The 16,091-nt window shown below is 38.6% G+C and overlaps 1 protein-coding gene across 5 annotated transcripts in view; it reads left to right on the top strand.

The window, feature by feature from the left end:
* CCDC14 (coiled-coil domain containing 14) overlaps positions 1-16,091 on the top strand; it is a 79,001-nt gene that overhangs the window by 29,154 nt on the left and 33,756 nt on the right. For all 5 annotated transcript variants that reach the window (XM_071220632.1, XM_045185770.3, XM_045185771.3 and 2 more), the window contains 3 exons: positions 8,990-9,072; positions 10,934-11,152; positions 11,228-11,360. In XM_071220632.1, the coding sequence (XP_071076733.1) occupies positions 8,990-9,072; positions 10,934-11,152; positions 11,228-11,360 (435 nt within the window). The remainder of the gene's footprint in view (positions 1-8,989; positions 9,073-10,933; positions 11,153-11,227; positions 11,361-16,091) is intronic.

The following is a 16,091-nucleotide window of genomic DNA, read 5'->3' as shown; positions in this document are numbered from 1 at the left end:
TCTAGTGTATTCTTCATCAGATACTATATTTTTCATTTCTCACTGGTTCTTTTTTATGGTTTCCATATCCTTTTTCATGCTGGTGTAATTTACACTAAATTCCTTATAGTTCTTACTAAGTTCCTTGAGCAAGTTTATAACTATTCTTTTGAACTCTGTGTCTGGCAAATTGCTTGCCTCTATTTCATTTAGCTCTTTTGCTGGCGAATTCTCCTTTCATTTGGGTCATAATTCTTTGTCTTTCCATTTTGGCTGCCTCTTTGAGGTTGTTTCTATTTATTAGGTAGATCTGCTGTGACTCCCAGTCTTAGTAGGGTGATCTTCTGTAATAGGTGTCCTGTGTGGATCCAGTGGCACAGTCTCCTTGATCATGTGATTTGAGTGCTCCAGGAATGTCCCTTGTGTGGGTTATAGGGGCCCTCCTGTTGTAATTGAGTGTTGATTGCTATTGGCCCGTTTGTGCATGGGGTTGACCCTCAGGTTGTTGACTATGAGGGTCAACCTTGACCACAATGTTCAAACTGCTGTGCAGGTGCTGATCACATGGGGCAGAATTTTCCCCAACAGGGTCTGTTGACTGCTGAGATCTGCCTTTGGATATGCATCTTGTGAAGCTAATTGGATCCTGCTCTGATGTGTCTGAAGCTGGCCACTGTGTATGTTGATTCTGGGGTATCTTGGGAGGATCTCTTGCGTAGGCCAATGCCAGATGCTTCCTGTGACTGGCCCTGGGCAACCTGTTTGGAGATACAAAGTGATTCACAGTTAATGGTTGCCTCTGCTGAGCCTGGGTTTGCATAGGAAAAACCATCCTCCACATCGAGGCTGGCTTTTACCAACACTGGGCCCAGGGACAGGTCAGCTAAAGTCCTAGTGTGCCTGATGCTTTACCTCTGTCTTCCAGCTGCCTGTTGAGCTCAGGCCCTGACAGATCTTCTGGTGGTACTCAAGTTGCATGAGGTAGTTTCTTAGTGAGTCACCAGCTAGGGGTAAGTGCTGTTCACCAGATTGATACATGTTCATACTTAGTGCCATGCCAGTGCTGGGTCCAAGACTACTTAGCAAAAGTCCTAGGGTATACCAAGTCTAACCATCACACACTGGGTGCTTGTACAACTTTGTGGTAGGACAGGGTCTTGGGGGATTGTCAAGGTGAGGACAACAAAGTTTACCAGGCCTAAATAGGCCAAGATTTGGCTGTATGAAGGGAGGGCTCTGCACCAGTCGGCATGTGAGGGAAACATGGCCCCATCCTAGAGCCATACAACTCAATCTGTCCCAGATTCTGCCAGGAGCTCGATCTCAGCAGAGCAGGGCCACTGAGAGTTGGGAGGGTAGGATTAGTATATCTCCCATGAAGGAGAAATGCCAGTCAGGCTCTGGGAATGTGGGGGGAGTGGCCCCTACCCCAGAGCCACACAACTCAGTCTGTTTCAGATTCTTCCCAGATGTTGGCAGTATAGAGCCACCGAGAATCAAGAGGGTGAGGCCACCTGGAGCCCGGAGAGTGGGGCTAGCAGATCTCCCATGTGGGGGAGGTGCCAGTCAGATTCACAGGAAAGTGGGAGGAATGGCTTCAGCCCCAAAGCCACACCAATCAATCACTGACACCCCCTTAGTTTTCTCAGACTACTACACCCTGGCCCAGGCAGCTGGCTCCTCAGCAGAGCACAAGCTCTGCAGGGGTGGGTGACAGGGACCCAAAGGGTGGGTTTTTTTCATTCCCCCAGGCTGATGCTATATGGAAGGGAGTGTTCCCCCTAGGAAGGATGGTGTCTGCAGTATGGGAAATGACCCAGCCCAGGAATCCTGATGGCTATCCCTTCAGCTCCCTCCCCAGAGCCACAAACACCAGTCTCTCCTCACACAACTCTAGTGTACTCCACCCTTTCCCACCCCACTGGATCCTAGGGTATGTGGCTGTGAATGAGATTTTGTGTGTTGGCCCTTTAAGTAGGCGCCTGTGTATCTCTAGCAGACTATTGCCTCTCCTTGGCAGACAGAATCCCTGCTGATTATTGAAAAAATAATGAAGGAAGACTTCCCCAGTCTGGCAAAGGAAATGGACATATAAGTCCAGGAAGCTCAGAGAGTCCCAAAAAGGAACACAATGAGACATGTAATAATTAAATTACCCAAGATTAAAGATGAGAGAATCTTAAAAGTAGCAAGAGAAAAGGAGAGAGTACCTACAGAGGAATTCACATAAGAATGTCGGCTGATTTCTCAAAAGAAAGCTTACCAGGCAAGAAGGGGCTGGAAAGAAGTACTCAAAATCATGAAAAGCAGAACCAAGATGGCGGCGTAGGTAGACATACTGTGCCTCCTCGCACAACCAGAACTGACAGAAAATCGAACGGCGAGGAAGTCCGACGCCAAGTAGAGAAAAAAGAAACATGCATCCAGACCGGTAGGAGGGGCGGAGACCGGCAGCCAGGGTGGAGACAGGCAGCCGGGGTGGAGAGGACTCGAGTTGCCGTGGCAGGACCGAGACTGGCGGAGTGTGGAACCAACAGGGCAGGCAGTCTGACCACTAGCAGACCCTGCAGCCCCACATTCGCGCACAGATAAACGGAGAGGGCCAGACTCAGAGTGGCGGAGAACGGGGCAGGCAGAGTGGCGGGTAGCAAAGCCCAAAGCCCCACATTGGCGCATAGATAAACCAGGACAAACGGCGGGAGCCAGGGCTCCAGCGCAACGAAATAAAGCCTCAAACCTCTGATTGAAAACACCCGTGGGGGTTGGGGTGGCAGCAGGAGAAACTCCCAGCCTCACAGGAGAGGTTGTTGGAGAGACCCACAGGGGCTAGGGCATGCACAAGCCCACCCACTGGGGAACCAGCACCAGAGGGGCCCAATTTGATTGTGGGTATTGGAGGCAGTGACTGAGATCTGGCAGAGAGTGGAGTGGGCGCCATTGCTCCCTCTCGGCCCCTCCCCCACGTACAGTGTCACAGTGCAGCAACCAGCGTTACCCTGCCTCGGGGAATACCTAAAGCTCCACCCCTTTAAGCAACAGAAGCACCAAGACAAAAAAAAAAAAATGGCCCAAATGACAGAACACTTCAAAGCTCCAGAAAAAATACAACTAAGTGAGGAAGAGAGAGCCAACCTATCAAGGTGCACAGTTCAAAACAGTGGTTATCAAGATGCTCACAGAATTGGTTGAATCTGTTTGAAAACCAGATGAAAAAATGAAGCTTATGCTAAGAGAAACAAAGGAAAATGTACAAGGAACCAATAGTGATGCGAAGGAAACTGGGACTCAGATCAATGGTGTGGACCAGAAGGAAGAAAGAAACATCCAACCAGAAAAGAATGAAGAAACAAGAATTCGGAAAAATGAGGAGAGGCTTAGGAATCTCCAGGACATCTTTAAACATTCCAGCATCCGAACTATAGGGGTGCCAGAAGGAGAAGAGGAAGAACAAAAAATTGAAAACTTACTTGAACAAATAAGGAGAACTTCCCTACCCTGGCAAATGAAATAGACTTCCAGGAAGTCCAGGAAGCTCAGAGAGTCCCAAAGAAGCTGGCCCCAAGGAGGAACACACCAAGGCACATCATAATTACATTAGCCAAGATGAAACAGAAGGAGAGAATCTTAGAAACAGCAAGAGAAAAGGACACAGTTACCTACAAAGGAGTTCCCATAAGACTGTCAGCTGATTTCTCCAAAGAGACCTGACAGGCAAGAAGGGGCTGGCAAGAAGTATTCCAAGTCATGAAAGGCAAGGACCTACATCCAAGATTGCTCTATCCAGCAAAGCTATCATTTAGAATGGAAGGGCTGCTAAAGTGCTTCTCAGATAAGGTCAAGTTAAAGGAGTTCATCATCACCAAGCCCTTATTATATGAAATGTTAAAGGGACTTACCTAAGAAAAAGAAGATAAAAAATATGAACAGTAAAAATGACAGCAAACTCACAGTTATTAACAACCACACCTGAAACAAAAACAAAAGAAAACGAAGCAAACAACTAGAACAGGCAGAGAACCACAGAAATGGAGATCACATGGAGGGTTATCAACAGGGGAGGGGGGGGAAGGTACAGAGAATAAGTAGCATAAATGATAGGTGGGAAATAGACAGGGGGACGGTAAGAATAGTGTAGGAAATGTGGAAGCCAAAGAACTTATATGTATGACCCATGGACATGAACTATAGGGGGGGAATGTGGGAGGGAGGGGGTGGACAGGATGGAGTTGAGTGAAGGGGAGGAAATGGGACAACTGTAGTAGCATAATCAATAAATATATTTAAAAAATTTTTTTAAATCATGAAAAGCAAGGACCTACAACCTAGATTACTCTACCCAGCAAAGCTATCATTTAGAGTTGAAGGGCAGATAAAGTGCTTCCCAGATAAGGTCAAGTTAAAAGAATTCATCATTTCCAAGCTCTTATTATATGAAATGTTAAAGGGAGTTATCTAAGAAAAAGAAGATAAAAAATATGAACAGGAAAATGACAACAAACTCACAGTTATTAACAACTGAACCTAAAAAACAACTAAGCAAACAACTAGAACAGGAACAGAATCACAGAAATGGAGATCACATGGAGGGTTATCAGTGGAGATGGGGTGCGGGGGGAGAATGGAGGAAAAGGTACAGGGAATAAGAAGCATAATTGGTAGGTACAATACAGACGGGGATATTAATAGTATAGGAAATGGAAAAGCCAAAGATCTTATATGCATGACCCATGGATATAAACTAAGTGGAGGGAATGCTTGAGGGAATGAGGGTACTGGGCAGAGGGAGATAAAGGGGAGAAAAAAGAATGGGACAACTGTAATAGCATAATCAATAAAATATACTTAAAAGACAAACAAAAGAATCCCTGCTGATTTTCATAGTCATATGTTATGTGGGTGCCTCTTCTTGGCTCTGTTCCTCTCAGCTGGTGAGCTTGGGTTTTCAGGAGGAACCTTTGCAGGGTCAGCCCTTTTTGCATCTCTGCCCTTCCTACCAGTGTTCATGTTGCTTCTTATGTAAATCCTTAGTTATAAGACTTCTCTTCAGCTAGTCTTCAGTTGGTTATTCAGGTCAATTGCTCTATATTTTAGTTGTAATTCCAATTTGGTCCTCGGAGGTGAGTGTAGCTTCCACCTACTCTGCCTCTGTCTTGGATCTCCTGGAGAGCCATAGTATTAAAAAAAATTTTTTTTTACCACATGCTATACAAATATTAGCTTGAAATAAATCAAAAATCTTAATAGACAAGCTAAATCTACAGAACTGGTAGAAGAAAACAGGAGAAAATCGTAGTGATCTTGGGTTGAGCAAGATTTTTTAAATATAACAAAAAATATAAGTAGAAGACAAATGTTGGACTTCATCAAAATTAAAAATATTTGCTTTTCAAAGGCCATTATTACTAAAAATGGAGAGGCAACCAACAGAGAAAACATTTGCAATACATCATCTGATGAAGGACTTGTATCTGGAGTGCATAAAGAATTGTTACAGCTCAATCAAATGGGCAAAATATTTGATTAGATACTATAGAAAAGAGAATATATGGATATTAAAGAAGCCCATGAAAATATGCTCATTGTCATTACTCATTAGGAAAATGCAAATTAAAACCACAATGAGACACCACTATATTCCCACTAGAATGGTTAAAATTTAAAAGACTATACTACATGTTAGTGGGAATGTAGAGGAACTGAAACTTTCATAATTTACTGGTGGGAACGTCAAATGGTACAATTACTTTGGAAAACAGTTTTCAGCTTCTTAGAAATTAATGGTACCATATGATCCAGTCATTCCACTCCTAGGGTTTTACTCAGAAGTGAAAGCTATGTACTTGTTTTGAATGTTCATAGGAAACAAACCAAATGTTTGTCAGTACCATACGATAGAATACCACTCAACGATAAAAAGAAAGGAATTATTGGTACATGCAATAGCATGGATAAATCTCATATCATTATGCTGAGTGGAAGTAGCCAGGCTAAAAGTATATATACTGTATGATTTCCATTCATAATATAATTATATATTGCATAAAGGTATAATATAAAATTCTAGAAAATGCAAAGTAATCTACAAGTCAGTGATTAGAAAGAATGTTGTGAAGTGGGACATGAAGACATTTTAAGAGGTGAGAAACATCTTAATTGTAGTGATGGCTTCACATATTTGTCAAAGCTTATCAAATTATACATATTAAAATTGTTTATTGTATATGTTTTGTCTCAATCAAGATATATTTAAAAAGAATGAATGAACTAAAAAGAAATATTTGCCTGTCAGTTCTTCTCCTTTGTTAAAATCAAGCATACGTAAATATAATTCCTAATATTTTTAAAAACCATACGTAACTATTTTCTTTAGAAATTCTCTTTTGTTATTTACTTTTCTAAATCATGTGTCATTTTTAAAAGCCTGACCTTGAATGCTGAGGATGAGAGTGAAGAAGAGTAGTTAATGGTACAGTTAGGTTGGAGGAAATGTTTTCTTAAATATGAAAGCAGTTTATTATATTTCTTAGCTCAGGCACATGAGCCAGTAAAGCAGGAGAAGCTGTGGGTGGAGAAGATAAAAGGAATGGAATAAGAGCAGTCCTTTAGGACTGAGGTGTCAAACTAATTTTCATCAGCCTTGTAGTTGCCTTCAAAGGGCCGAACGTAATTTTAGGACTGTATAAATGTAACTACTCCTTAACTAAGGGCAAGGAGCTTGGCGCTGCCGCTGGATAGAAACAAGATAAAAACAAGGTTCTGGATAAAACAAGGTGGAGGGCCGGATTCAGCCCTCGGGCCTTGTGTTTGCTACCTGTGTTCTAAGGCATAGGAGAAGATGGGATCCAGGGAGTTGATGAGGCTCCCTTTCTCTAAGACTGGAAGAAAGAAGCGAGGATTAGTATACATATGGATAAACTTGTACAGAAAGATAACAGATTTTTGTGCCAAAACCATGTTATTTTTAGTGAAAATAAGAAAGTATCCTACTGAGAAGAGGGGTAGTGATGGGAGGTTTATGATGAGTGACGAAAAGTTTAGATTGGCTGTGTCGTGGAAGAGATGAGAAAATGACCAGGGACATACAAAAAGATTGTCAAGCAAACCTGTCACATACGTGGTGTATAAGAGGGCCTCAGTGCCTGCTGTTTTTCTGGAAAATATCACAACTGTACCATTTACAGTTATGGATTACCAGTCTGCACTGTCTTTTCTAGATCTCCCCTCTTTGTTGTAAAGGGGAAACTTTAGAAAAGCAGAATTCTGTTATGGATAAATTTCACCTTGGGTGAAATTATATTATGGTGCTGTTCTATAAACCAGCGGTCCCCAGCCTTTTTGGCACCAGGGACTCGTTTCATGGAAGGTAATTTTTCCACCAACCAGGGTGGCAGTGGGGGAGACAGAAGGTGCAGCTCAGGCAGAAATGTGATGGCATCCATGGTCAGTTGGTTGGTAGAGAGGAGGGAGGTTAGGGGCTGATGCTGTAGATTTTTTTTTTCTCTTCCTAATGTAACTTGGAGATCTTTCCATGTTAGTACATATGGCTGTCTCTTTTTTGAAGTACGTGTGTTAATATTTCTTAGCATGGATATACCATAATACTGTAGCATTTTAAGTTGTTTCCAACTTCTCATTATTAAATATTGCTGTTGTGAACATCCTTGTATATTATAAGATTGTAGACGTTTTGCACATATACAGCTATTTGGTTAGAATTATTTTGTTGAAGGTTATGAACCAGTTTTAAATTTTGTTGGATACTACCAAATTGCTATCTGAAAAGGTTATTATACCAATTGACTCCCACCAATTGAGGTAATTCATTGCCATATACCACATTTCCCTCACCAACAAGTAATGTTATTTCCCTTTGTGTTTACCATTCCTCTGGCCATAAAATATCTTGTCTTAAACTAGCATTTCTTCATAGTGAGGTTGAGCATTTGTCACGTGTTTACAGGCTGTTTCTGTATCTTACGTGAATCGCCCATTCTTATCCTTGCTCACTTTTTACTGCCTTTCTTACTGATTTGGAGGATCTCTTTAAATGTATGGACCTTTTCTTTGTTATATATGTGGAAGGTATTTTCTTCCAGACTGTTAGTTCTAGAACAAGTTTGAAATTTTGATGTGGTTAAATCCTTCATTCTTTCCCTTGATAGTTGCTAGATTTTGAGTCTTGCTTTGGAATGCCTTCCCCACTTCAGGATTATGTAGATTTCCACCTAAAACTTGTATAAATAATTTCATTTGTATATTTTATGTGTAGTTCTTTAATCCATCTGGAATTAATACGTGTAAATGATGTGATTCAGTAACAAAATTGATACTTTAGATTCATTAACAAAAATAAATAATTCTGGAAAGATGCTAGAGATAACCTTTATTTAATATTAACTTCTTAGAAGGAAAGAAAACATTTGTGGTTCCTTTTGTGTGTTCATATTTGTGAAGCAGCTCTATATTGTGAAGTTCATTTGTAGGGAAAGTTGCTCCCTATTAGCATTCTCTTTACTTAAACAGGCCATTAACTTTTCTATTCGATAAAGAAATTATCAGAAGCATAGGTTTGTTTCCCAGTTTTTTCAGTGTGTGACAAACCAAGCAGATAGATACCTGATGCCAGTCAGTCCCTGTAGGTATTCTAGTTCATAGTTATGACAGATCTTTTAAAAACCAGATCATTACTACAGTAATGAAAAGACAGAGAAGACAGAAGAAGAGATAGGAAATGAAAGAGGAATAATAAGGAAATCATTGAAAAAATAAGAGAATAAAAAAGGAAAGAGGAAAAATCAGAGAAGTTAACCTTTTAACCTCAGGCCTATAAATAATGGTAATAGTGTGGTTTTGTTCATGTGGTTTTTTTGTCTTGCTTTGGGGATGAGATGGGCTTCTGCTCTCTTCCTGGGTGCCAGCATTTGTATTGTCTCTTAGACTGTTCAAATGTACACTGTTAAATGAGCTTGGGATTCTTGCATTCATATTTATATTTCTTCATTATTTTTAGGCAGTTGAGAATTTTGAACCAGCAGCTTAGAGAACAAGGAAAAACTAAAAAGGCATCTGGTTCTCAGGAATGCAACCTTGAATGTAGGTAAAAGAACTTTAAGAGCTGATGTTAAATTCTTTGTGGTTTTTGGAAGTATTGGTAAAGAATTGAGCTTTTTTAACTACTTTGTCTTAAGTGAACTTTCATTTTAATCAAAATTTTGAAAAATAGGAATAATGCTTCTTATTAAAATTTAAAATAGTGCAGAAACAAAAATAAAAAATCCATGATGTCACTTCCCAATAATATATCCCTATTTCTTTTAAAAAAACTGTATTTCTTTTCACATATCCTCTGTTAATATATAATTAATTTATATCATAAATAGTTACTGACTACCTAAGGTAAAACAGGCAATACTAGAAGTATGTAAGTACTTTCCTTTTTTAGAAATGAGATTTGTACAGTATATATTCTTCTGCAGCTTGCATTATTCACTTACCTTGTTGTGACATTTTTCTCTAGGAAAATACATAAATATGTTTCTGTTTTAAGAACAACTTGGATATTCTGTTTATGTGATTATATCATAATGTATTTAAAGTCCTCTGTTGATACATATTGAGATACTTTCCCCATTTTCCCAATGCAAACAGTGCTACAGTGAAAATATTGCATATATGTCTTTGTGCACATGGGCGAGCATTTTTACAGATTATAACAGAATTAATGAGTTATTGGGTATACAGTTGCAGTTTTGACAGATATCGCCATATTGTTCTTATGGATCACAGTGCTTGAAGTGAAAGAAAAGAAAAAACTAATAGTACTAGAGGAAAAGATGAGAACTTATTATTATTTTTTGTATTTTGGAAACTTTTCCTAAGCCTGACAAAAACTCAGAAGCCACAAAGGAAAGATTGATAAAATAGATCCTGGAAAATTTTTTTTATTGTCTACACTGCAAAATTATAAATACATTCAAAATGTATCAACAAAATAGGGAACTTTTTAAAATATTATGTGATATGACAAAGGCTTAATTTTCTTAATATTTGAAATAAGAAAACTATGAGCACCCAACAGAACATGCATCTCAGACAAATGTTCAACTTCACCAGTGTAATTTTGGAAAAGATTGTTTTGATCCCATTCTGAATAAAATGATGGGTGTACAGAGGATGAGAGGGAGATAGGAGGCCAAGGTGTAAGGTGAGGAGATCAGTGGTTCCCATTCTAACTAGCTTATCCTTTTTTATTCTTTACTTGTTTATTTATTGTTTGCTTGAGAGCATTTATTGCAACTTATAATTACCTGCTTGTTACCAACTCCGTGAGAGCATGGACCACGTCTCTGTTGCTCACCGCTGTATGGCCAGATTCTACTACAGCGCCTCAGCCATAGTAAGCCTTCACTCAAGGCTGTGCTTTTTAAGTGAATGCTGTCATAATTTTTTAACCATTAAAAGAAATGTGATAGCTGTATGCTAATACATAAAAGCTTATGGGAAAAAAAAGGCAAGGTTAGAAACTATAGGTATACTGTAGTATGATTCATTATGTTTAAATATTTATTTTATGCCAAAGTATTTTCCAGGAAGATACCAAACTTAATAGCAATCGCCCCTAGGGGAAAAGTGGAGATAGAGTGGGAGTGAGACACTTCATTGAGAATCATTGGTATCATTGGTGTTACATGGTGTTGGGATTTTTTAAATTTGTGCATATCTTCCTCTTTCATTAAAATATTTTTTAATACTCAAAATATCAATCGGAGAAGAAAGGCATGACTTCTGCCATGCAATTTTTTAAAAAATATGTTTAGTATTAACACAGACAAGCATATAATTGTTAAGAAAAATCAATAAAATTTAAGCCTTTCCTTTTTTAAAAACAGCTCTTTTCTAGGTTTGTAGTTTTTTAAATTGGGGAAACAATCATTTGATCTATTTTGTCTTACAGTGTTTTCCCTTCAATCATTGAATAAGTCATTGCAGAATCAATTACAGGAGTCACTAAAGAGCCAGGAATTACTACAGAGTAAAAATGAAGAGCTTTTAAAAGTGATCGAAAATCAGAAAGATGAAAACAAAAAATTTGCTGATATATTTAAAGAGAAAGATCAAACTATACTTGAAAATAAACAGCAATTTGACATTGAAACAACTAGAATTAAAATTGGTATGTATTTGGGCTGTAGTTATCGTCACATTTTTTAAAAGGAATAAAGAAACTGAAACTCATTTGTTGTTTTAGAATTGGAGGAAGCCTTAGTCAATGTGAAGAGCTGCCAGTTTAAGTTAGAAGCTACTGAAAAGGAAAATCAGATATTGGGAATAACATTACGTCAGCGTGATGCCGAGGTGACTCGACTGAGAGACTTAACCAGGTAACATCGAACACTTGAATAACTTACTCCTTTTAATAGATAAACTGTGAACTTTGAAATAATTTTAGATCTGCTCTCTTTCCCTTATTTTGTCAGTGTTTTTGCTAATTTCTACTCTTTTTTATTCTGTCCCAATTGTTAATTTAGAAATTTCAAACCTGATGAATGCTTTTTCAAACCATGTGATTCCAGGAAAAGGGCTCTGATGAGGAGCTAAAGACTTGTTTAGCAAAAAGGTTAAGAGCTGTCTGGCTCTACAGCTAGAGAGACCTGAGTGGAATCCTAGCTCTACGATGTTTTAGCTATATGACTTTAAGCAAGTTATTAATCTCTCTAAACTTCAGCTGTAAAGTGAAGACATGAATAGGGCTGATAGGGGGACAAAGAAGTACCAGGAGAAGCCCTTACCATAGTAAGCCTTCTGCCATAACATCTTGGGTAAGTCATTTAGACTCTTTGAGCCTCCATTCATCAGTAACGTGAAAGAGTTGGCAGCTACCCTTTAGATTCCTACATTCTTGAACACATCTTCAGTCAGAATCACCTCACCCAATTTCATATGATGTATACTTATGAAGTTTAGTTTTCTTTTAAATATTTGCTAAGAATTGGATTTTCAAGTGCTTTTTAAGATTGCAGAAGAGAAGTAAGTTATTTTAGGCCTGAATATCTTCAGATGTGACCATGCCTTTGAATGATTCTGGAATTTCATAGTTCCAAATATAAAGCAATCCTGAATATCAAACAGTCTCCTTTGTATTTCAAATGAGACGATCCATTTTGAATGATAAACTTTAAGGAAAATAGATGAAATAGTAATATATACATAATATTTAATTTATTAATTTAGTTTTATAAACATTTGAAATCACTTTATATAAGCTATGTTAGCATAGAAATACTGCTTTCAGTCCACATTCATATTTCAAAGAATAATTTCATTCAAACATTATTAACAGTTGGAAAAACAAAGGACACTGCTTATTTCCACATAGTGCTATAATTAATTAGGCTTTAGTCAGTGTTTCTAAAATGTTGGCTTATACCACTCTCATTCAAAGTAAAGTAATTGAGAGAATTTCCTTTCTCAAGAAAGTCTTTATAAGGTTTCCAAAGAAAAGTCATATCTTCTGAAAATACTTTTTGAGTGAAAAGTCAGTTGTTATCAAGTATTTATGGTAAAAGAAGCCAGTCACAAAAGGCAACATATTGCATGAGTCCATTTGTATGAAATGGCAAGAATAGGGAAGTTCGTGGAAATAAAAAGTAGATTAGTGGTTGCCAGGCACTGAGGAAAGAGGGGAAGAATAGGGAGTAACTGCTAATGGGTATAGACTTCCTTTTTAAGGTGATGAAAATGTTCTGAAATTAGATAGAGGTGATGGTTGTCCAACTCTATGGAATACTAAAGAACATGAAGTTGTCTGTTTTTAGAAGGTATATTAAATATAATATATAAATTATATCTCACTAAACTTAAAAAAGAAGTATATGTGGTATATGGTCAATTTGGGAAAGCACAACAGGACAGCAAGTCAACATGGTCAAGGTCTACTTGTCGTCACTTGGGTGTCACCGGGAGCGTCTCTGCCCTTCTAAGGTGCTTGATTCTCAGCCCCAAGCAGAAAATGAAGCAGAGGAACTAGTCCCTGGGAGTTTACTTTTCTTCTCACGATTTGTTCTTCATCATACCACAAAATCCAGCTTCTTTATGGGCATGAAATCAGAAGCTGATTTTTTAAAAAATGTCCTCTGTCTTCCATATATTTGGAATGCATTGTTTTATTTGTCCTCATCTATGGAAGGAAGATTTTAATATCTGCATTTTCATAGATGGGGACAACTGGGACCTTGGAATTTAAATATTAATGGAAATTTAGTAACAGAGCTAGGGCTAGAACTCACATCTCTTAATTCCTAGCCATGTTTACTTTCAGTCGTGCACATGTCATGGCCTCAGATAAAATAGTTTATCCCTGGTAAACAACTTCATGCCTAAACCTTAGCATTTTTTTTAACCTGGGAGATAAATGGATAAATGGATGGATTTATTTGCTTATTCACTTATTCAACAAACATTTAGTGTATATTATGTTCCAAATATGTATGTGTGACTTTGTGATCACATATATAAAGTGACATATCACCAAGCAAAAAACATATTCTAGTGCTTTGTAGGGAGATAACATCCTTTTTAAAGGATAAAATGGACTAAAAACTATTTAACATGGGTGGTGCATTTGTGAAGAAAATTAACAAAAGTGTAAGAATAGTTTCAGAATAAATGATAGTATAATTACTCCAGAAATTAGCATAAATGGAAGCCCCCCAAATGAAGGAACTTACCTGACTTTCATAACTAGTTGGTGCCTAAGCTAGGACCTGAGCCAAGATTTTGGATTCCCTCTTCCGCCTTGCTTACTGCTTTGAAAACACAGCTTCTCTTGGAGAGAAGATGACTCATTATTGAGATGTTTTTCTGCCTTTGTAGAAGATACCTTTGTACCTGCGTATTCTTTCAGAATAGACAGTCTGCCTTTTCCAGTGTCTATTAGGAATGAAGAAAGATTTGCTTGCAACTGGAGCCATTTCTTGTTTTTTTCTTTTTTTAAAGTATTTTTTATTGATTATGCTATTACAGTTTTCCCAATTTTCCCCCTTTATCCCCCCTCCGCCCTGCCCCCCAAACCTCCAGCATCAACCCCGCCTTAGTTCATGTCCATGGGTTGTACATAGAAGTTCTTTGATTCCTCTGTTTCCTGTGCCATTTTTTATCTCCTCCGTCTATTTTATGCCTACCAGTTATGCTTCTTTCCTGTACCTTTCCCCCCCTATTCCTCCCTTCCTCCTCCCCACTGAAATCCCTCCATGTGATGTCCATTTCTCTGATTCTGTTCCTGTTCTGGTTGTTTGCTTAGTTTTTGTTTTCATTGTTTTCATTTTCTTTTAGGTTCATTTGTTGATAGTTGTGAGTTTGTTGTCATTTTATCATTCATATTTTTTATCTTCTTTTTCTTAGATAAGTCCCTTTAACATTTCATGTAATAATGGCTTGGCAATGATAAACTCCTTGAACTTGACCTTATCTGGGAAGCGCTTTATCTGCCCTTCCATTCTAAAAGAAAGCTTTGCTGGATAGAGTAATCTTGGATGTAGGTCCTTGCCTTTCATGACTTCAAATACTTCTTTCCAACCCCTTCTTACCTGCAAAGTTTCTTTTGAGGAATCAGCTGATAGCCTTATGGGAACTCCTTTGTAGATAATTCTCTTCTTTTCTCTTGCTGCTTTTAGGATTCTCTCCTTATCATTAATCTTGGGTAGCTTAATGATGATGTGCCTTGGTATGTTCCTCTTTGGGTCCAAGTTCTTTGGGACTCTCTGGGCTTCCTGGATTTCCTGGGAGTCTATTTCCTTCACCAGATTGAGGAAGTTTTCCTTCATTATTTGTTCAAATAAGTTTTCAACTTCTTGCTGCTGTTCTTCTCCTTCTGGCCCCCCTATAATTTGGATATTGGAATGTTTCAGGTTGTCCCAGAAGTTTTTAAGTCTCTCTTCGCTTTTTTGAATTCTTGTTTCTTCATTCTGTTCCAGTTGGATGTTTATTTTTCCCTTCTGTTCCAAATCGTTGCTTTGAGTCCTGGTTTCCTTCCTATCACTGTTGGTTCCCTGAATATTTTGCTTTATTTCTTTTGGGTATCTTCCATTTGTTTTTTCATTTTTCGACCAAGCTCAGTCAGTCTGAGCATTTTGATTACCAGGGCTTTAAATTCTCCATCAGATAGGTTGGCTATCTCCTCACTGCTTAGTTCTCTTTCTGAAGTTTTGCTCTGTTCTTTCATTTGGGCCATATTTCTTTGTCTTGGAGCACCTGATAAGCTGTAAGGGGGCGGGGCCTTAGGTATTCCCCAGGGCAGGGCAACCCTCCTTGCTGCACTGGGTTGCTGCCTGTGGGGGAGGGGCCAGAGAAGGAACAATGCATCTCACCTGCCTGTCTCTAGCCCACTTTCCAAAGGATTCTGTGTGAGACTGGGAGTTTCTCCCACCTCAGTAACCGCGGTAACCCACAGTCAGCTCTGAGTCTCAGTTTCGACATCAGCCAGCCCCACCCCCTGGTCATCTGTCTCACCCAGGTTTTTCTGAGCTGACCTATATGGTGCGCTGCCTTACTGGTCTGGTTGTTCTGGTTGATTTTTTTCTTTAAGTTCTTGTTTGTCGGAGTTCCATGCAGTTTGATTTTCTGGCACTTCTGGTTGTTTATTGATTTCAGATTGGTTATTATCCTCCTCTTATTTGTGCAAGGAAGTGAAGGGTTTCTACCTACACCTCCATCTTGGCTGGAACTTCTCCTGTTTCTTAACATTTACCCTAACACAGAAGCGTAGAAACTGAAAAAGCTCATTAATCATTGTACATTATCTGCTCTTAGAAAAGACTATCTAAACAATTAGGTATTTAGGTGTTTTGTTTTCCTTTTCTTAAGACTCAAGAATTTTCCTATCAGTGTTTTTTCATTGTTGTCAAGGACCCTTTATTTTTGTGCTGCCGTGAATCCTGCCTCATGACTGCCAGTTGCTCTATTAGATGAACTGCAAATGATTGTAGGGCTGGCTTAGCACAATGTCTGATAAGGGTTATTACTGTTCCCATATTTTCTGAAGATTGAGTGACAGCTTCAAAATTCAAGTACGTATACCCATTGATGGCAATATTTGTCTTGTCCTTTAAAAAGCA

Source organism: Desmodus rotundus, chromosome 2 (genome assembly GCF_022682495.2).
Source record: "Desmodus rotundus isolate HL8 chromosome 2, HLdesRot8A.1, whole genome shotgun sequence".
NCBI classification, from domain to species: domain Eukaryota; kingdom Metazoa; phylum Chordata; class Mammalia; order Chiroptera; family Phyllostomidae; genus Desmodus; species Desmodus rotundus.
Note: the sequence above shows the minus strand (reverse complement) of the source record. Positions and strands in the feature narration are given on the sequence as shown.